This window comes from Alosa alosa, chromosome 20 (genome assembly GCF_017589495.1).
Source record: "Alosa alosa isolate M-15738 ecotype Scorff River chromosome 20, AALO_Geno_1.1, whole genome shotgun sequence".
Lineage (NCBI taxonomy): Eukaryota > Metazoa > Chordata > Actinopteri > Clupeiformes > Clupeidae > Alosa > Alosa alosa.
Window position 1 is genome coordinate 6928336 of NC_063208.1, and position 16365 is coordinate 6944700.

General features: G+C 47.2%; 1 protein-coding gene across 2 annotated transcripts in view; it reads left to right on the forward strand.

Annotated features, from left to right (window-relative positions):
- The window catches only part of LOC125285138 (serine/threonine-protein phosphatase 6 regulatory ankyrin repeat subunit A), a 48085-nt gene that overhangs the window by 4552 nt on the left and 27168 nt on the right, over nucleotides 1-16365 (forward strand). The window contains exons 3-4 of one of the 2 annotated variants that reach the window (XM_048229421.1): nucleotides 11451-11534; nucleotides 15778-15856. In XM_048229421.1, the coding sequence (XP_048085378.1) occupies nucleotides 11451-11534; nucleotides 15778-15856 (163 nt within the window). Of the gene's footprint in view, nucleotides 1-11450; nucleotides 11535-15777; nucleotides 15857-15877; nucleotides 16321-16365 lie in introns of those variants that run through there. The other variant, XM_048229422.1, reaches the window with a different exon arrangement.

The window sequence follows — 16365 nt, forward strand, 5'->3', positions numbered from 1 at the left end:
GTTAATTGTTATGGCTCTCCGACCGCCACTTGATCAGAGAGTGTTTTCAACACGTCCTTTTGTGCTGAGTGTTTATGCAAAAAAAAAAAACTCCTGTCTGATCACACAGAGTGCAAACGCATGCAAATGACTCATCCGGTAAAAAAAAAAAAAAGGAAGGAGTGATCCCTCTCCTTTTCTGTTCTTTTCTTGTCTCAATACTTCCTCCTCATCTTCTCTTTGATACTGAAGAGAATTGGAGCACGTTGGCGCTGTTGCAAACGACTCCGGGTCGGTCACAATACTCTATCCAATGGCTTCCAGCGCCGTATCGAACCGCCTGCTTTCCTTACATCTCCCTTGTTGCTGTCTAGTGCTGTTTGAGTTGTGGAGAAAGGAGCTAGCGGGATGGCACCAGAGAGCCGTTTTTTTTTTTTTTTGTTTTTTTTGCTTGGGCGGCAGGTTGTGCTGATTGTCTTAAGAGGTGCTCTCTGATTGAATTTGCCAGTGCAGCGAAATAGCTCGGGGGTTATTTTTAAGCCTCCGGCTCCAGCCATTATGTAAGCCAAAAAAGCTGCCACTCTTCTTTGAGTTATTTTTCTTTAGAAACACGGGAGGCTGTTCTGACAAGGGACTGAATGAGGAAGCAGGAAGCCTACCTGTTGACAAGCTGTTTACAAGGTGTTGAGGAGGGTTTTGAAATACTCCTGCAGATTGGGTATTAAGCACCACGTGGAGCAGACTATTATTAGACTATTGATTCAGATCCATAGCAGTAGTAACAATCTTATCACCGATAGTAATTTGTTTTTCAACCAAAATTTTAAATTCAAATAAATATCACAACCAGCATCTAAACAAGCCCAAATGTTCAGTGTGAAAAGTGCCTCTCAACGGAAAGGTCTCTCTATGTTGGTCGGCTTGCAGCTGAGTAGAAGGCTGTCAGTAGAGGAGGGCCCACGTGACTGACATGACAGGCGCCACTTCTACCTCCTTCCCGACCTGTCGCCATGGGTTACCTGAAGCAGCAGAGCGTGACGTCAGTGGTATGCCAGCCCTTTTCCAGGCGAAAGCCCCCCCCACCCGTCAAGTTCCAGTCCTGCCACAGCGCAGGAAATGAGGTCTGGCGCGTTGCACCTCACCGGCAGTGGTGAGCAGGAGGCAGGAAGTGAGTCGGCACACTCAGAACAGGGCCAAGGGCTTTCCTCAGTCACAGTAGGTCCAAGCATTCTAACGCATGCCTTCCAATGCCCTCCAACGCATGCCTTCCAATGCCCTTCAATGCCTTCCAATGCCCTCCAATGAATTTAGGCATGGCTGCCATGGCTGTGACATTACAGATCAAAATGACATAAGCCTAACAGCTGTTTTGAGTTAAGGTTATGTTTATTATTAAGCTTATTGAATAGCTTCCTGATCGAGAAGACAAACCATTTTGTGGAATGATGCATCATCGTATGAAATTTGCAACGATGTGACTCAATAATCTCTGGTAGCCTATGTGACATCACGCTCTGTCTGCCACTCGTTGTCTGTAGCTGATCGAAATAACATAAGCCTAAAGCTTTGATGTAAGGCTATATATTTAGCCTATTGAATAATTTAATGATGTAGAAGACCAACCATTTTGTAGAAAGATGCATCATATGAGATTTGCAACGATGTGACTCAAAAACAGTCTTTGGTAGCATAAGTGACATGTCGCTCTGTAACATGCCACTCGTTGTCTAGCTGTGCGGCATTCTGAAACATCCTTAAATTCAGGACCAATCGCTCGTTTCAGTTTGGGACCTTGCAGTTGGTTTATTCAGTCTCAAGTCCAAAGTAGCCTGGGCTCTACGAAATGTCAGTTTATTGCACATAATTTTTACATCATTTTGAATAGCCACTGCATACCAGTATTTGTTCCTCTCTGCTAGTGATGCACAGACTTTGGTTCGCTCTTTCATTATGTCCCGTTTAGGTTACTGCAACTCACTTTTCCTTGGTCTCCCCACTAAAACCCTTCAAAGACTACAATATATTCAAAACTCTGCAGCCAGGCTCCTCACCCATACCAGACGATCAGCACACATCACCCCCATTCTCCATCAACTCCATTGACTACCAGTTCCGTCCCGGATCAAATACAAAGTACTACTGCTCACCTTCAAAGCCCTCCACAACCTTGCTCCCCCCTACATCTGCGACCTCCTGACCCTTTACCTTCCCGCTCACTCAGATCCTCTGACCAAAACCTCTTGGCTATCCCCCACTCCAGACTCTCCACCCTGGGTGGCAGGTCCTTCAGTGCCTTGGCCCCCAAACTCTGGAACTCCCTCCCCCAACCCCTTCGTGCCTGTCCTTCTCTTCCTTTCTTCAAAGCACATCTCAAGACCTTTTTGTTTAATGATCACTTCTCCTCCACACCCAACACAGTTCCATACAGATAACTTGTCTTTGTTTGTTGTCTATTGTTTTGTTTGTTTGTTATTGTGTTTCCCTGCCTTTGTCTCTGTTGTTTTGTTTGTTTGTTTGTTATTGTGTTTCCCTGCCTTCCTACTATGTAAAGCGACCTTGGGGTTGAGAAAGGCGCTATATAAAATAAACGTATTATTATTATTATATATTGTTGGGGTGGTGTTGCAAAATCCGCAGAATGATTTTATGCAAATAAGCTGCATACAGGGAATCTTTATTGTTGATGTCAGACATGATAATCATCCAAACTTCTTGTATCTTGACCCGTGCTGTGCCCTGATTCAGTGCTGCCAAATCTCCACTTACCCCCTCTGTCTCTGGTCCTGCGCTGGTCACGCTGTGTGAGAGGAGGAGTGGCTACAGTAGAGCGGAGAAGGCCAATGTGTGCTTCTTTACTGATATATTTAATGATATCTTTTGCATTTCTTATCCAAACAACGTCAAACTTGGCACTGCATGTACTCGTGCCCGTAGCAAGACATCTGTCTAGTTTGAATTCAATTGGACAAACAGTTTGAGAGAGATGCGAATAACAGAGTCAGATGTTCCTGTGATAGATAGATGGATAGTTTTAAGTTATTAATTGTTAAATTGTTTAAGATCATGGCAGAACAAGCAAGGTGACCGGGGTTCTCATGCAGGGAGAGGAACAGAACAGGGCTCTTTGGGGACGGGCTGAGTCATCCAATCGCTAATGCTGTGTTTGTGTGTGTGTGTGTGTGTGTGTGTGTGTGTGTTTGTTTGTTTATGGGGACTTCAGAATGCTCCTTCAGGCTCTCTTCTTTCTGTTACAACACTTTGTCCCTCTCAGTCTTTCATATGAAAAGTTACATGTGCAAGGCCACTGCGTCTCTTCTCCTGCCTTCCCAGTTTTTAATATTTGGTGACTTTCAGGGACAAGGACACAGTGTTTGAAGCACTGAATGAAATGCAAATCTCTGTGTGGGTTGTGTGTGTGTGTGTGTGTGTGTGTGATGCTGATTTGGTTTTCCAGAGAGGATGATCCAGATAGAGGCATTGAGGACAAGGCGGAAGGAAGGGTGAACGAACATGGCGCACACACAGAGGAGATTGTCTCGTTGAAAGTGTGTGGGCTTTAGTGAGGGGGAGCAATAGGGGACAAGAGTGCATGCTCCTTTCTCTGTCTGTCTGTGTGTGTGTGTGTTAGGGCTGTCACTTTTGTGAAAAAATCCTGTTCGATTTTTGAGACATAAGTGTTCATTGAATCGATTGTAAAATGGACGTTTCCATTTTCAACGCCAAATATAGGCCAATCCACAGGCAACTAATAGGCATTAGGACCAACGTAATGAGGACGCTTGAAGACGCACAAGCTAGCAATATTTCTGATGATTTATTGGCGTGAAGCTTCGTGCACAATGACAAACGTGAAAGTGCAATATTCTCGGAAAAAAAGAGCAGAGTGGACTGCCATAACATCAGTGAAAAACATTACTGCAGGCTTCAACGTGGCTGTGTTTATGATTAAAACTGTCAAACAAACTCACGACTACATAGTTTGCATACCGCTTTGTCCTTCTCCATAGTTTGATCTACCCAACACCCGAAGTGCTTCCATATCGAACTCCTCAAGCTATTAGGGCTTATCACTCGTCTCTCTCATGTTGCACAGGTTTGATCGCGTTGTCCGCCATTTTTTGGGCAAAACACTAGCAGCACCGCAGCCGATTGAAACAGCTGTTTCCGGTGCGTAAAATTGGTGGGAATTTTTTCTGTTTAGCTTTAGCGATGCCTACTGCACTTTTGAATTTTTTTTCTTTTCTGCTTTTTTTTTGTGGGTTTTTTGTTAAAGTCTATCTTTTTTTTATTTGTTTAATTAGTTTAAAATGGAAGTGTACATATTTGGTTAAAATCGATTCCCTATTTTAGTTTGAAACTTGTGTTGGTTGGTCCAATCGATTGTGCAATTTTCGTGTGTGTGTGTATGCTGAGGCCATCCTTAAAAATATTTTTTTTTTGCCGTAACCCGACCGACCCTGTCAATTTAGAACCGACCCAAATATTTATTTTTTTCCCCTTTTAGTCCGACCGACTTTCCGTTTGTAAACTTAAAATTAATACCGACCGATTGTTTTTTTCTAAACAACCAATACAAATGCAATAAAATAATATTTATTTTAGTAGGCCCAAGTATTGTGAATATAAATTGCCTACAATACAAAGCGTGGCTCACTTAAAAAAACACCTGTGGCGTCATCTCTACACCATTGGTTTTTACATGTCACACTATGGCCCTAAACCGTTTCATTCACACAAACTGATAGCAGCTGTTCTGAAGTTCTGGAAGAACTGTGGCCAATCTTTTTCTCATCCCTTCTCCCCTAGTCTAAGCGGTGACCGTTAGTGGGTATTGAAATTGGTTTGTGGTCTATTCAGCATTTCTCAAAATATGGGTCCGCAACATGGAGACTGCTAGTCAGCAGAATTAGGTGGGTGAAATTAGGCCCGGTGCTTCATCTGATAATTTGCTCTTTAGCAGTTGATTAAGAAACCCATGGATCGGCGAAAAAAAAAAAAAAAAAAGCGTTTCTGCTATGATGTCATTAAACATGGAGCCCTACAATTAAGTGGTGGTATGAGCATTCATTCAATGTCGTCTCTTGTGAGGAAACTGAAACTAATCGATAGCGTTGGTATCAAAGCTCCGCTTCAACCTGTTGGAAGGCTATTTATTTATTTAACGAAACTTAATAGAGCGGCGTTGTTTTTGGAACTTCCTTAGAAACAGAGCAGAGACTGTAAAATACACTGTATAGCATTGAGTATTGTATAGTCAAATTTCAATATCGCGTGGCCAAAGAGCTATTGTAGCCTTCTTTCTGCGTACATGTAGATGAGCCCTATGACCCAAAAGTCTCTGCCATGACCGGGCCTCAGGTCAAAGAAGTTTGAGAAAGGCTGGTCTATATAACCTGCATCCAGAATGAGTGCAGTGAATGCGCCCTGAAGGCCGCGGGTTGAAGACCCAGTCAGTTACGTCACAATATGCACATTTGTGTAAATTCATTCCTCATAATCACCATGACCAAAATTGAACTTTTTTTTACTTTGAATCTTGAAAAAAAAAATATTGACCTACCTACCGACCCATTTTTAATTGTTTTTGGCTGTTACTGCAAACAAAAATATTTTTAAGGATGGCCTGATGCCAGGCCTTGTGCTGGTTCTTTCATGCCCCATCTCTTCAGTGCAGCAAAATAGAGGGAGGACTTCTGTGATGTGGGTAAAAGAGGGCAGAGATAATGGGACACAGACAGAGAGAGAGAAGGATGGGTGCATGGAAGGATGGGTGGATGGATGGAGAGAACAGAGGAAGGATGGAGAGGAGGAGCGTGATAGACGCAGTCCTCAGAGGTCGTTTAGTGGCTGCTGTGGAATGCTAGAGTGACTCATCATGCCTTTGATTCATCTTTTTCCTGGGAATTTGTGTGTGTGCGTGTCTGTGTGTGTGCGTGTGTGTGTTTGCCTGTGTGTGTGTGTGCGTGTGTGTTTACCTGTGTGTGGTTTTGTGTTTGTACTTTGTAGATGCCAGGGCTTCAGGATTGGATTAGTCAGTGCTGTGTTTTCAGGTCTGGGCACTCATCTGTGTGGGTTTGGGGGTGGAGAGTGGGTGGGAGGTTGTGGTAGTTCACAGAACTGAGTTGGGTTAATGCATTGCAGCCTGAGGCACTGGGACGTGTGTGTGTGTGTGTGTGTGTGTGTGTGTGTGTGTGTGTGTGTGTGTGTGTGTGTGTGTGTGTGTGTGTAAAATTCCCCTCTTAAATCTGACCTGATATTATGAGCCTACTTTGAGAACTGTCTGAACCGTGAGTGGCTGTCATAGCTGCCATTCCACCACACCCCATTCAAATCTCTCTCTCTCTCTCTCTCTCTCTCTCTCTCTCTCTCTCTCTCTCTCTCTCTCTCTCTCTCTCTCTCTCTCTCTCTCTCAGGCCACTCTCCTACCTCTCCACTTCTCTTTTTTTCTCCTCCTCCCCTCCCTCTCTCCTGCTCCTGTTCTCCTTCCCCCTCCTCCCTGTCTCCTGCATCATATTACACTACTGTGTGGAGTCCTGCTGTCAGCATGTACCGTGACTTCTCTGTTTCTCCTAGCCTACGTCTGTAGGAGCAGACCTCTCTCTCTCTCTCTCTCTCTCTCTCTCTCTCTCCTGCTTTCTGGGTGGCTCTCTTATGCTCTGTCTCTCCTGCTTTCTTTAGAGCTCTCTCTCTCTCCCTTGCTTTTTCTGTATCTCTCTCTCTCTCTCTTCTGCCCTTGCGCTCTCATTCATTCTCTCCTGTGTAACGCTCCTCCCTCCCTGGCTTCCCTTTCGATTCACTCCATCCTCATCTCCCTCCCTCTCTCTCTCTCTCTCTCTCTCTCTCTCTCTCTCTCTCTCTCCTGCTTTCTGGGTGGCTCTCTTATGCTCTGTCTCTCCTGCTTTCTTTAGAGCTCTCTCTCTCTCCCTTGCTTTTTCTGTATCTCTCTCTCTCTCTCTTCTGCCCTTGCGCTCTCATTCATTCTCTCCTGTGTAACGCTCCTCCCTCCCTGGCTTCCCTTTCGATTCACTCCATCCTCATCTCCCTCCCTCTCTCTTTTTCTCTCTGCCCATCCCCCTTTTCATCTCTCTCTCTCTCCCTCCCTCCCTCTCTCTCTCCCCCTCCCTCTCTCTCTCGGTGCTGGTACATGAGGCTTGTTGTTGCAGTAGTGGGGGCAGGCAGGCACTGGAAAAGAGCTGGATTCAGCAGACTGCCGTGCTGGGTGAATGGAAGTGAGGCTCAGGCTAGAGTGCAGGCTCAAAGCATTGTCCTCGCTAATCAGAGGACCAGAGCACACGCACGCACGCACGCACACACACACACAGACGCACGGACGCGGCCTGTGTGATTGAGCGGCGTTGTTATTAGATGTGTGTGTGTGTGTGTGTGAGAGAGCGAGGAGAGGAAGAACGGAAGAGGAGCAGAGAAGAGCAGCCAATGGGAGTCGGCGTGGTGGCGTTTCATCATCGCTTGCTTCCCGTACGGCGTCCTCCACGGCTGGGATTACTGCATTTTGTTTGGCGCATGCCACCGCGACTGCCATCGCTTCAACTGCTGCAGTGAGCTAAGGAATTCCCTGCGTTGGTGCTTACCTGCAAGTGTCCGTGTGGTTTTATCGTTTTTTTTTTAAACGCGAGGAGCACCACTGCACTCATTCTGGAATTGTCTGTGCGGAGAAGGACTGTTCGGACTGGAGCTTACCTCTCCTTGGCGGTCAGACCGGGGGGGAGGGGGAAGGAGGTGGGGTGAAGGAGGCGTCAGCGGAGGAGAACTGAACCCCGATCTCGCTGGAGCCATTTGGCGTCGGCACGAGGAAGGCTTCAGCGGGTGCTCACCCATGAGGTCGGAGCGCACCAGCCGCGTGTGCATCGTGGTGCTGGAGGAGGTGGAAGGCGGCCGAGCGTCCCCTCCCGGCCCCCCGCCGCCCGCCCGCCAAGGGTAGCGGGACGCGTTACCAAGCGGCCTGACACCCTAAGCACACGCCCGGAAGAAAGGTGAGCAGGATGGAGAGACCGAGAGAGAAGGAACAGGAGCAGGCAAGCTCCGTCTGCAGACATGCATACATGCAGGCCATTCAGCAGCTGTTAAAAAAAAATAGCCCATTCTTTCTTTTTTTTGTTTGTTTGTTTTTTTTTTTTTTTTTTTTTTTTTTACTTTTTCCCTGCAAGAAGGCTATGCAAATTTTTTGTCGAGTTAACCGAATGGAAAATTGCTATGCCGGTTTTACCTATTGCTATTATCCACCTGCTAATCCCTTTGATCCTTCGTCTCGTATTGCAATTATGATTACCACCTAGTTTGGGCAGATGCAGACATGCCAGTCTTGCTAGCCAGAGCCTGTGGTCTGTATCGGATTTTTGAGTGTGTGTGTGTGTGTGTGTGTGTGCATGCGCTCGCTCATGTATTGTTTCTCTAGCAAGGCTCCTATAGGTTAGGTGTGAAATGTTTCACTCTGTCCTCAACAAGGACACGCTGCCACGGTAACAACCCAGCTGAATGTCATACGCTGTTGCTACCCTACTCTGTGCCCTCCCCCCCCCTTTCCTAACACCACACAGAGAGACGTGCCGCCCTGCCTGCCTTCTCACATGCCTCTCGCTGGTTTCACACGGATGTCTCACTGGTTTGACACCAGCACGCTAATCCCACTGCAGCCCAGCCCGGCCCGGGCGGACAGCAGCCCCTCTTGTGTCTCAGCAGAAGGACGCTAGCCAGCTTATTAGCATCAACATACTGCCATGACTCCATTTGGAACAGGGCAATTCTGAAGGGGGGCAGGGGGTTGTGGTTTCAGTCTGTAGGGAGGGAGATCGGATGAGGGGAGAAGGCCAAAAAACGGCATATTTTGTTGACAGCGCAACAATGTGTGCTTTGCATTTTCCTCCACATGGAAGCAGCCAATTTTTGGGGGACAACTGGGTTTGTAACTGTTAGCTCGCTAGCTAGCACACAAAGCAGCTTGTTATTACACGAACAGGCTTGCTGACGCTGTCTGCTTTGTGCTGCCTGATTTGTTGGCCAGAAAAGATGTGTTTGTCTCTGTGTGTGAGAGAGAGAGAGAGTTGGATTCAAAGAAGAAAATGGCTACCTGTTCAAGCAGGGTCATGAGTATCTTGCCATTTATGAGTCCAGTTGTACAACTGAGTAAATTCCTACATTTACGATATCCTGGAACACAGAAAAAAAAACACATGCTCATTCGCTCGCCCACGCACTCAGTCTTTCTCTGCGATTTAGTGGTGTTTTGCAGCTGTGGCATATTTTCGGCGTGTGTCTTGAACTGCTCGGAGAAAGCCTAGTATTGCGTCAGGAGGACGCCTTGCCTGTATGAAAGCTCGTCCATCTAGGAAGCGCTCAGGCTATTTTGGAGGAACGTTACCATAAGGTGAGAATGCAGGGCCTCCGTGCACATGTGGGTGAGCAGCACCTATTTCAGGAAACTGGAAGTGAATGTGCACACACGAAGAAGCCATTTTAGGAAACTATACGTGTGTGTGTGTGTGTGTGTGTGTGTCAGTCCATGCACACCACACACACACGCACGCAACCAATTCTGGGTCTGGGCAGGAGTGTGTAGGGTATATTTGTGTCATTTCTGGAATCTTGTCGGCAGGTGTGAGTGTGGAGAGAGAGAGAGCGAAAAGATGTCTCCTGTTTCTGTGTATGTCTTCAGAGTATGGCCTGATGGCTGGCTGTACCTGTTAGCCTGTTGTGCCTGTGTGATCCTCCTTGGCTTCTCATCTGGGCCCCCCCCCGCGCCTCTGATGCCACCTGAGCCAGGCGTTATTGTCCATTATCACTTTTTTGCCCGTTATAACATTATTGGCTGCTACATGGAATGACATTTCTGAACCAGTAATGTAATAACTTTTTTTTTGCCAATAGTGTAATAAGTTATTACATTATTGACTGATAATTATGCTATTGGCTGGGTTAAAAAAGACATTTTGTAATAACCTACTGATATAACTTTATTTAAGGTTTATTTACTGGATATAAAGTGTCACCATGACACTGTACTTAGCTATTTCGAATAGCTGCTTAAAAACATGATCATGCAAACACTACACCCTCTCTTTATCTCTTTTGCTTTCTTTTTTTTCCCACCCTTTTGGTCAACGCAATTCCAGGGACACCAAAACAATTGCATCATGAAACTTTACCAGAGTCTCCACCAGGACTTTTACGGAAAATAAGTGCTTGATTTGAGAGTGTATCCTGAATGCTTTGGCCCTTGGTTTGCCATGCTCTTGGGCCAAACTATTTGGGGACCCCTGGCCTAAACTTTACAAACTGACACTAAACAGCATTGGCAGTCAGGAAACAATGTATGTGGGTCTTTGCTGTAAATAAATGTACACATTATTCTGACTGCAATTTTTGATGTTTACCGGCATTGCTACTAGCATTTACCAAAGCCACTTTTGATTTCAAAACTGTAGCGTCATCCCCTCTTGTTGCTGATAAGGCAGGTAATCTGCCGACCAATTGAAACGGTAGTGAACTGTGGTGTTCCAGACTAGTGTCTCCCTGAAAGGAGATCTACAGTGTTTCTGTAAAGTATTTAATATATAAAGCGAAATAAGCGATTGCAAAAAAATATTCATCCCCTTCAAGTCAGCATTTAGTATACACCTTTGACTTAATTATTACATTATTGGCTTTATTACAGTCAAATTATTACGATATTAGCTGTTATTACATTATTGGCTGCTACCTGCCACTGTCAGCACCAAGAAGGGAGTGTGTTTTAGGACGGGTGTTAATTTGGGCACAGAGCCTGTTGAGTGTTCCCAGGCCATACTTGTGGTTGCTGATTGTTCTGTTTGCATGCCACGCCTGGTTTTCTGTTTTGACATTTATAACGGGGGTGGGGGGGTGGTGTTGCGCAATGTTTCAAACTGTCGCTGGATTATATGGTATAACTCTGGCAAACCTGAGTTTTAAGCAGCTTATTCAGAGTTTTCCATACATTGACTTATTTGTGGTGGCCAACCACAATATCAACACTGACCACCACACAATGATTTTGGACTCCCACTAAGCTGTTGTCACCCAGTGCAGTCCAGTGTTGTTTTGTACCACCCCTGATAAAGTCAAATCAGTACGTCTGGTAAAGACCAGTATAGCCATGATTCAGTTGGGCTTCTAAATGGTTGTAGTTCTATTTACACAGTTTCATACAGTGAAGGTATTTGCCTTTTGGGTAGTCTAGAATGCAGTAATCGACTACAGGGACCAGACACAGAAGTATTTTCTCTCTCTTTCTTTCTTTCTTTCTTTCACTCACTCACTCACTCACTCACTCACTAGATATCAGAATCACTCTTGTCTCTGCACACCATGTTCCCTCTCTACTCTTATCAGGGGTGACTGCAGCTGTTGCATCCTCTGGGAGTTTGTAAACATATTGTAGTTATTATGATTATGAATTCTGATTGTCACCTCTGCCTTGTCTCCCTGTTTGTCTGCAGCCTTCACTGCTGAAAGCTATATTTAATGTGGATCCTGATGAGGTGCGCTCGCTCATATTCAAGAAGGAAGATGTCAACGTGCAGGTAATTATGCACACCTACATGAATCTCTAGACTGGGTTACAGAAGCATTTTATGCAAGCTTGTCACAGTGAAGTCCTGTTTCTCCACTGAGGGGTGTGTGTGTGTCTGTGTGTGTGTTTATGGGCACTCACATCCCACTCTAGTGTCAAGATATTTCACTCAAATGAATGGTGCGGTGCGTGTTCAGTGATGCACACATCTCTATCTCTCTTTCTTTCTTTTCTTTCTTTCTTTCTTTCTTTCTCTCCCTCCCTCCCTCTCTCCTCTCTCCCTCTCCCTCTCTCTCTCTCTTCTTCTTCTTCTTCTTCTTCTTCTCTTCTCTCTCTGGGCTTGGGAATGGCTCCGAGTTCAGTTCTCAGTTGGGCTCCTCTCTTTCTAAAGTCCCTTTTGTAGTGCAGGCGGCACCACCACGGTCTGACCTTAATCTGGAGCTGGTTATAAAGTCGGGTCCATTGCCTCTCACTCAGCCTTTGTTAGCGTGGAGACATGCAGTGGTGAATCGTGCGCTCAGTGGGGGAGTGACTGGATGGGGTCAGCACAGGCTCCTGTTGACCCCTATACTCTCCTCCTCGTCTGGAGGCGACCCAGGGCCTGGGCTCTGCAGGCTGGCCAGAAGGAGAGAGAGTGAGGGGCGGAGAGAGAGAAAGGGGAGAGAGAGAGAGAGAGAGAGAGCTCTGCAAGCTGGCCAGAAGGAGAGGGAGTGAGGGGCAGAGAGGTGGGGGGCAGACTGAGGGAGAGCGAGAAAGGGGAGAGGAGAGAGAGAGAGTGGGGGGCAGAGTGAGGGGGAGGAGAGAGAGAGGGGGAGAGAGAGAGAAAGGGGAGAGGAGGAGAGAGAGAGAGTGGTGGGCAGAGTGAGCGAGGGAGAGGGAGAGAGAAAGGGGAGAGGAGGAGAGAGAGAGAGAGAGAGAGAGAGAGAGAGAGAGCTCTGCAAGCTGGCCAGAAGGAGAGGGAGTGAGGGGCAGAGAGGTGGGGGGCAGACTGAGGGAGAGAGAGAAAGGGGAGAGGAGAGAGAGAGAGAGTGGGGGGCAGAGTGAGGGGGGGAGAGAGAGAGTGGGAGAGGGAGAGAGAAAGGGGAGAGGAGGAGAGAGAGAGTGGTGGGCAGAGTGAGCGAGGGAGAGGGAGAGAGAAAGGGGAGAGGAGGAGAGAGAGAGTGGTGGGCAGAGTGAGGGAGAGAGAGAGAAAGGGGAGAGGAGGAGAGAGAGAGAGTGGGGGGCAGAGTGAGTGAGGGAGAGAGAGAGAGAGAGAAAGGGGAGAAGGAAAGGAGGAGAGAGAGTGGGGGTACAGCCGACTGATTAACTGGCCCAGTAATGACCGCGCCGCTGCCACATCGATTACCTGGGAGATGGAGGGCCCGGGCAGATATCGACTGACAGAGAGAGAGAAAGACCAACACTCCGGAGAGAGGGAGAGAGAAAGGCATGGATGGAGAAAGAGAAGGTGAAGGGCAGATAGGAGAAGAGAGGGATGGAGAGAGAGGAAGAGAAGGTGAAGGGCAGATAGGAGAAGAGAGGGATGGAGAGAGAGGAAGAGAAGGTGAGCGAGAGATTGAAATATAGAGAGGGAGAGAAGCTGAGGGCAAGGAGTGAAAGGAAGAGAGGGAGAGGGAAAGAGGGATGGAGAGAGACGAAGAGAAGGTTAGGGGCAGACAGGAGAAGAGAGGGATGAAGAGTGAGGAAGAGGTGGTGGTTAGGGGCAGACAGGAGAAGAGAGGGATGGTTAGAGAGAAAAAGGTAGGGACAGAAAGATTGAGAGGGGGAGAAACTGAGGCCAAGAAGTAAGTGAGTGAGAGAGGGAGAGAGAGATGGAGAGAAAGGAGAGCGTGAGAAAGGAAGAAAGGAGGACGTGGGGGAGAGACAGAAGAAGTGAAGCAGCCCTGTAGTTAGACGTGGTGATTTTTGAATGACGTCTTGTGTAATAAGCAGCACTCCAACCCCAGCGGCCACACGTTGGCTTGGGCTGGAGACCTGGCAGTCCATAGGGCAGATAGGCCAATGGCAGGCTGCGGATCTGGTCATGTGACCTCTGTTTGTGGGCCGTGCTCTGATGGTGCAAGAGAGAGAGGGAGAGAATGAGAGGAAGGAAGGGAGGAGGGGCAGAGCAATGAAAGAAAGAGAGAACGAAAGAAATGCAGGACAAGGGACAAGGGCAAAGGAAACAGGACTGGCTGGAGATCAACAGAACAAACAGGCTTTTAGCCTTAAATGACTGTCTGTTTACGGGACACCCCCACCCACCCTTGTTCAATTTAGCATCGGGAGCTTGATCTGTCTCAACCCATCATCGTCATCATTTTCCCAACAGCGCTTGATGCTTGATCACATCCAGGCCGAGGCCTCTTTAACCCAGCCCTGTCTCCACGGTAGCCATGATTATGGGGTATGTGAGGTCCCCCAAGCGCAGAGGGGGATGGAGGGGGTGGGCGGCATAGCTCCATAACTCTGTTCCCACCCTGGTGGTGCCTTAGTGCCGGAACGTTTTGAAGTGAAAGAAAGCTGCATAGCATGAGACATTTTGCAGCGTAGCTTGAGGACTTTGGACAAAAGCGTCTGTACTGAAACTGTGAAACACAACTATAAACTATAATATAGAAATGTAGTCAACATGGTGACGCATGGTGCTACAGTGATGTCGCGTATGTGGTCCTAGAGCAGTGTTCCCCAACTTTTTTTCTGGGGACCCACTTTTTAAAAATGACAAAATATCGCGACCCAACTTGTGACTGTGGTAGTTAACAAACTAGATCCTAATAAAATCTCCTACGATCCACCTGTGGGTCGCGACTTCGTCTTTGGGAACCAATGTCCAAGAGGATATGTGATGGTATGGTGCTCATGTGGGCCTATTTATAGTACTACAAAATATAGTCATGTGACTGATGTATGGTTCACAACAGCCAGGAAGGACTTGCACATAAATATATACATCCAGGGCTCTACAGACAGAAAAGTGCAAGGTGCTGTGCAAATGTTTCAGTCCATGACGGACGTGTGGTGCCACAGAGATGTGACTTGTGAGAGCATGATGGAGCCCTGTCTGGTGCCCTCTGCAGCATCTGTGTGGTGCCACACAAACACACACACACACACACACACACACACACACACACACACACAGGATGATGGAGCCCTGTCTGGTGCCCTCTGCAGAATCCAGGCTGTGTGGTGCCAAACACACACACACACAGGATAATGGAGCCCTGTCTGGTGCCCTCTGCAGCGTCCAGGCTGTGTGCACGCAGGCTCCCCAGAGAGCCAACCTCCAATTGATCTGAACCTTGCCATGCGTTTGCTCTGAGGTCATTTATCAACCACCACAATCACATAAACACACACACACAACCACACACACACACACACACACGCCGCCGCACACAACAAATTCATACCCTGGACCTGGACCACTGCAACAGCATATCTCAGACATGAAAGCAGTGCTGATTCAATAAACTCACCCAGGGGACCAGTCTAATTAAAAGCTATGGCCCAAAACAGACATTGGTCATTCAATTACCCGTAATTTTGTGGTGACAAACGGCACAAGCTAACCAGCTCTGAGAAGGGCTTGCAGCCACAGCCGGTGCACTGGACGAATGAAATCTGTCAGAAATGACGTTGGATTGGGGCCGGTCCAGTGTAGTAGCGACAGCAGCGGCAGCAACATTTGTGTGTGTGTGTGTGTGTGTACGCAGCACCTCGGTGTAGTGTAGGCCTTGAAAAGGAATACACACCCGTTTGGTTCAAATCAAGTGTGTGTGGGAGGGGGGAGTTCTGGCACAATCTTGACAGCCAGAGAACCTCCAATTTTTTTTTTTTTTTTTTTTTTTTTTCCTGAAGGCTTGTTGGATACTTAAATATGAAATCTCACTCGCCCACAACAACACCCACTTCCTCATTCACCCGCTCCAAACATTCTGTTGTGGTTGTAGTCGTAGTGAAATACGTAGTAAATTGGCTTGAAATACCAGGAGTCACTTCCCCCTTCTGATTATGAGGAAGTCTGGGCCGGGGGGTCAGGCTTGAGGCCCATTCACTTTTATCTCAGCAGCTGTCATTCTTGGTCAACAGTTCCTAGATTTGATTGCTGTTTGCTCAATCATTTTTTCACCTTGCTTACTTTTGTTTATTTTATATCACAACAAATCAAAGATTATTATTGGGTATCTGGAGCCAAAATTTAGTGCGGTAGCTGAATTTCAAATAGAGTTCATTTCTGTTTGGTCATTTCCTCTGTCTGGCTCCTGCAGGACAATGAGAAGAGGACTCCTCTGCATGCGGCTGCCTACCTGGGAGATGCGGAGATCATCGAGTTGCTGATTCTCTCAGGTACACACACACACACACACACACGGCTCCTCTCAAGACAAAACTCACCTGGAATAGTCCTACGCTTAGGTACACACACACACACACGGCTCCTCTCACAAGACAAAATTCACCTGGAATAGTCCTACGCTTAGGTACACACACACGGCTCCTCTCACAAGACAACACTCACCTGGAGTAGTCCTACGCTCAGGAACACACACACACACAAACACACACACACACACACACGGCTCCTCTCACAAGACAACACTCACCTGGAGTAGTCCTGCGCTCAGGAACACACACACACACACGGCTCCTTTCACAAGACAACACTCATCTGGAGTAGTCCTGCTCTCAGGTACACCCACACGCACACGCACACACACACACACACGGCTCCTCTCACAAGACAACACTCACCTGGAGTAGACCTGCGCTCACAACATCCACTCATTGCCTATATATGCTGATTCTCTCAGGTACACAACCCGCATGACAGTGTTTTATGCACACAAAAAAGGGGG